General features: G+C 36.2%; 1 protein-coding gene across 1 annotated transcript; it reads right to left on the bottom strand.

Moving 5' to 3' along the window:
• Positions 1–164: 164 nt before the first annotated feature.
• LOC104823064 (transcription factor bHLH49-like) lies at positions 165–3,072 on the bottom strand. The gene is made up of 7 exons (XM_019203597.1): positions 2,923–3,072; positions 1,330–2,403; positions 1,036–1,212; positions 856–921; positions 700–768; positions 507–578; positions 165–401 (listed from the first exon to the last, which is right to left on the bottom strand). Exons 2-7 carry the CDS (start codon positions 2,236–2,238, stop codon positions 165–167), a joined length of 1,530 nt encoding a protein of 509 aa, XP_019059142.1. The 5' UTR covers positions 2,239–2,403; positions 2,923–3,072.
• Positions 3,073–5,994: the final 2,922 nt, after the last annotated feature.

Here is a 5,994-nt window from a genome sequence, read left to right as displayed (position 1 = left end):
CTTGAACTCCTACCGCAATGCATCCAAATGCTCAACAACATGAGTTTCCGTGGGAGACCAAACGAGGACCCGAATGTTCACCTTACGAACTTCAAGATGAACTGTAAGGCAATCAAGAAGGGGCCGGGGATTACCCTTGAAGATGTGTTTCTTGAAACCTTCCCCTACTCACTTACGGAGAGAGCCAGGGAGTATACCGGTCGCTTGAATCCTCCTTCATTCATGGGAGACAATGGGGAAGTGACAGTTTGCCTAAGGACATCAGATGGATTTCTCATGCAAGAGAGAGTCGGTTCCATGAATCCAGGTTGGGAAAGATGCGGTAGAGGAGGATAAGCCATTGGCATGATGCTTTGGGGAAATGGTGGTGCAGATGAGGGACCAGGTCGTAGCTGAAGGGCCTGCACTCAATAGGATATAAACCATAGTTTGAGCTTTGTATGATACAAACTGCTCATCAGATAAAAATATATGTCAGTCTAACTGATGGGTTTCAACTTTCTTACTTCTTTAGCCATGAGGCCATCGAGGTTTAACTCAAGCTGAGGATTTACGGTTGCGAGTTTCATTGATAAGAACTGAAAAAAAAACGAGGAAAAGGACAATTCATAAGATGAGACTGATAAAGAATCAATCACAAATATTAAACAAGAGAGAACAAAGTTGGATATAGGTAAATATCCACAGGCATATACATACCTCGACCTGTCGTTGTAGTGACTGGACATAGTTAATGATTTCATCGAGCATAACTGCCTTCCCTGTGACCTGCACAACACATCCATTTCAACTATATACGAGAAATGGAGCCTATAGCTTTCTTCTCGTACAGCTATAATCATCTAGAAGCCTCACCTTATTGCAACCCGGCACAAGGTCTTGAAGGAACTTCATCCTTTCACTAATCTTTTCTCTCCTTACCTGCAATGAGAAGAAATGAAAAAAAAACACCTAATTAAGATTCAAGAGTGCACCACAAACAAAAAGAAGTTTGAAGAGATTGCTCATATCATATTTTAAGACGTAGAACCATACTCTTTCTGCAAGACTATGGCTGTTTGTGGCCTGGCCTCTTCGAGCCCTCATGTGAATATATCCTTCCTTTGGAGGATCAGAAGCTTGTTTCCCTCCACTTGTCTTCTTAGGAGACAAATTGGTATTTCGCTCATAATTTTCCTTTTTCTCACCATTGTTGTCTGGTTCTTCACCTGACTGCAGAGCTCTACTTGACTGGTTAGGCTCATAACCGTACCGACAGAGAGATTATCTATGTAATAATTGGAAAATACAAAGAATTCAGGAAAGAAAAGAGTGCTTTATAGCCTTTACCTGGCTATTTATTTTCCTTTTCTTCCTATCAAAGCACTTGGAAGGGGTTTCCCCAGATTTCAATTCCCCAACTTGCAGTTCATTTCGACCATTACCACCACTGGATCGAGTTTCATCAGACATATGACTGCATCCAGGTTTATCTACTTTAACTTCTTCGTTGGCTCCAACATGGATCACAGTTCCTGCATCATTCTTGAACCCATCTCTTACTGCCGTAGAAGCATCCTTTGGAAGTTCACCGACATTTAGTTCATTCCCCGAGCATTGTCCTCCATGAGCTTGTTTGGCTACAGTTCCCACTGGCATATCCTGCAGCCGTTGCATTGTTCCACACACTTGAGAATACAAACCAATTGGTTCAGGAACTCCAAGAGGTTGGTTCAACATTTCACCAAAAATCCCACTACCGTAGCACGAAAACCTTGCAGCACGAGTAATGAAGCCCGAATCAGCTGGGATCTGAGCCATGCTATGGGGGAAGAACCCATTTGCATTAGGCAGAAGAAGAATGTCTCCATTAGGCAACGGATTAGAAAGATTCCAACCCGTTTCAAGAGGTCTATCAACATTATTCCTGAAAGAGCCAAGATTGCCATCTGCAACACCCAATACACCCGAAGAACCTGCATCAGTCTGGACACTGAAACTGCCAAACCCTGTGGTCTGTACACTGGAGGGATCATGCCATAGAGCTTTACTAAATGAATTCATCATCTGAGATTGAGAAAAAGATGATGGACCAACAGACATAGGATCCCCTGGAGGATATGAATCCGTAGGCAAAGACACTGGATTAGAAACACAGACTCGCCAGTCTGCTGGCTTGTTAACCGAATCACAGCTTACATTATTAACACTACTGTTCTTCTCTACCGCAAACTTGTCTTTGTCACCTATGTGATCCATGTCTCTCCAGCTTCTGAACAGCTACCAAAACAGCCAAGTCCTGAATTAGCTTCTCTACCGAATCGTACCTTAACATGAGAGCTTCAGCCTCCAAGACCAGCACACTGTATATCTCATTAAGGCTTGCAACAAAAGCACATTCACGGGAGTGAAATCAAATGGCACCTGAGGAACATTTAAGAACATGAAATGTAACCGTGAATAACGAGAAAGGAATGACTACCAGCTTGATCAGATGAGTAATAAAAGTTACCCGAGACATAAGGCCCCATCAAAAGAATCAGATCAAATCCATGATTTGATCGTATTGGCCAGAAGCACTATCAAGTACTGAGATGAAGTTCAAAAAGGTGCATAAACAGTCAACGGACACCATGATTTCCGTACAGACACTCAGAAACGGTCTCCTAAGAAACCCTAACCAGATTTTAGCAGAGATTGGAGCTTAGAAGCATCAAGAGAAAGGCACCCATTACAGATACTGTGCCCCTCTTTGAACAAGTTCAAATCTTTTTCCTCAATTTCTTACCAATCTTTATGGAACTGGGTCAGTTCTCAGCCGCAACAACAGATTAGAGAGAAACAGCGAAAGTGGTCGCCTTTTAGAGAATAGAGATATAACACGGGGAGAAAGAGGAGAGGAAGAAGCAAAAAGAAATACAGGAAAAGGGTCTGGATTTATACCCACGCTTGCATTAAAAACAGAGCCCTTTGACGACTTAGCCACCGCCATGGCCAAAACTCGAGCATTATAATAGTTCTCATTTTAAGGGAGAAAGCATTTAAGACTTCAAAGTGTTCGTCTTTGGGTAATTATACCAGCTTGAGCCGATCGGCCGACAGTGACAACTTTCATTTTTGGGGTTATCTTAAATTCTCCCTTTTTTTTCGTCTAATCGTCGAAGAACGAGCTTCGTGACCCTCTTCCTATTTCATCGAGAAATTTAGGGGTTGATGTTTGTATTCGGTTCCAAAGAACCGAGCCATACCGAATCAAAAATTTTCGAACCGTATAGTTTAAAATTTTTGAACGGTATAGAACCGAATTTTTCAGAACCGAATCGAATCGAACTTTATAAAATTCATGAAAACAGATTTTTTAAAAAAAAATCTAAATTTTTTTAACAAAAATCGAAACCGAACCGTACCAAAACCGAAACTGAACCGATTATTATACGGTACTAATTTGGTACAGATCTTAGAATATCGAATGAATTATTTCTGAACTAAACTATTAAAATTCTGACTCGAAACCCGAAACGTCCGACCGCTAGAGAAATTAGAGATTGTTTGGTAAAAAAACCTCCCGAATCCATCCACCTTCACTTCCCCATTTACGCACTTGTTTATTTATTATTATTAATATTTATTTAATAATTTCTTTTATTTCGCTATTATATTTTTATTTGAAATAATTTATTTCAAAAAATTTATATCCAAATAATGTGAAAGAATACATACCTCTAACATAAACACTTGGTTTCTAATATCCCATCTTCTTTGTCACAATTTTTTCAATTTTTCTAATTAAAATAATGATTTATCAACCAATTTAGTTAATGTAATGATAAAAAAAACATACAAAACATATTTTTATTTCAGGTTCAAATTCAAATATAGACAAGGATATTTATCGGATCGGATCCTCTAAAAATATAGTTGGATCAAATATCCGATAAATTTATCGATTATAAAAAAAAAATATAACACGGTTATTTGGTTGGTTTGTTCAATATATTAATTGATTTGTTAACAATCGTATAGGTTAAGATAGATGTGGTTTACTTTGATAGTCAAGTATGATGATGATAATTGCTTCACCTTTTTTTTTTTTTTCCGAAGGGTGATTTTATCTGATTACTTCTTATTTATCTATTCGAGTTGCACTTTCCCGTATTCAATGTTTTGGATTTTATACCAAACCATACATCCTTAAAAAAAACATATACATTAAAATTTCATGCACGGTCCATTCTAACATTTTTATTGCATTTTTTTATAAAAAAATATTGTCTTGTGACCTCTTGCTTTGGGCGAAGCATATAATTTTGCAGCTCAAAGTCGAGTCGTAACCCGTCCGGCTGACAAATACTAAAATATTAATAACAGTTCTAAAAAAAATCAATAAATAATTATTTAATATAATAAAATAAATTAGATTTTCTCCTATGTCTGTAATATTTTTACTATATTTTAGTTACACTTTATTCGAGTCTATTTTGCCATTTACAAATCCTAAATGTATATATCGGAAATAACATAAACTTTACATTTAGAAAACATAATTTTTCATCCATATATACAAAGTTTACATTTGCCAAAAAAAACACAACATAATTTTTTTTTTATAGAATCAGCCGTCACTGCTCTTATTATGTGTATGGGGTAAATTTTCGTTCTCGTATAATAGTTTACAAATGAAATGAGAGATATAAATCAACTTAAATTATCCATATATGATATGTTCATAGATGTAGAAATATTCGTCCGGATTTTTCTAATATAAACTTTTATGTACATACCATTTATATCTCAGGAATATAAAAAACAAAGGACACAAATGTAAGAAAATTTATACTCTTTCTGTATAGTTTTATTTGACGTTTTAGCTTTCAACACGCATATTAAAAAAATAAAATTTTGTCTAAAATATCATTTTTTAATTATGATGGCTTTATTTTTTCTCTCATACAATATTATAATTACCTATTATTAATGAAGAATAATTTTGGAAAAAGTATCAAAAAGTAGATAGAAAATATCAAAACTTGATTTATTTTTTTAAAAAAATGACTCTAAAACGTTATTTAAAACTAAACAGGGAGTATAATTTAGGAGACTTTTTTCGTGTTATTCCACTATATAACGTCTTTACTACATTCGAGTGGAAAATGGTTTCATATAATAAAAAGGAGAGTTGGCGGACGGTCACAAGCCCCAATGTCATCATTAGTTGGCCTCGGGACTCCCAATTTCATACACCTAAACAAACCGTAGTCTTATACACACATATATAGAGCTTTAATTATATATATTTTTATGCAATCATAATTTCAATACTACTGGATACACATATAATATGGCCGCTAAAGCAACATACGACTGTTTTAATGTAAAATGAAAAAGAACATATTTTATTAATAGGTTTATTCGTCTGCATGGGCTAAAAAATTTATCTTATGAGCATTTTAAATATTGGGCGTACATATATATAGTTATTGCCCCAACCCCAAGGCCTAATCCTGATCGGCCCATATTAATGTCCAGTCTTTTACGGATCTTTCGGTATTTGATGCAGATTCTAACACGATCCAATCATATATATTTTTCAAATGAATTTTACAGCGAGTTAAATTTTTTAACTGCATGTTTCGTAATGTTTATAAAAAAAATACAGAATGTAAATGTTATTTCCTTATCCAAATTTCGAACTTTAGAATTTCAAAATTTACGTTATATATTTTGCATATAATACGTTTTGTGTATAATGTGTGTGTGTGTGTGTGTATGCATCACGATTCACGAGAGCAAGTTTATTTTTTGTCGCTTTTTCTGCTTCTTCTGGCTGGAACCAGCCAATGGTAAGAGAAGCTCGTTTGCTTTTTCCGTTGTCTATTCTGTTTCTGCTCAATAATTCAACGTCCACCACAGAAGCGCCCTTGCTGCTAACGTGCGCATGACCCCGCGTCTATCATGCGCACGCTCCCGCGGACGTTGACTGATCTGTGGGCATCCCGCGCATTTTAGCATTCAGTA

Source organism: Tarenaya hassleriana, unplaced genomic scaffold (genome assembly GCF_000463585.1).
Source record: "Tarenaya hassleriana unplaced genomic scaffold, ASM46358v1 Cleome39, whole genome shotgun sequence".
NCBI classification, from domain to species: Eukaryota; Viridiplantae; Streptophyta; class Magnoliopsida; order Brassicales; family Cleomaceae; genus Tarenaya; species Tarenaya hassleriana.
This window is presented reverse-complemented; position numbering and strand designations above follow the sequence as displayed.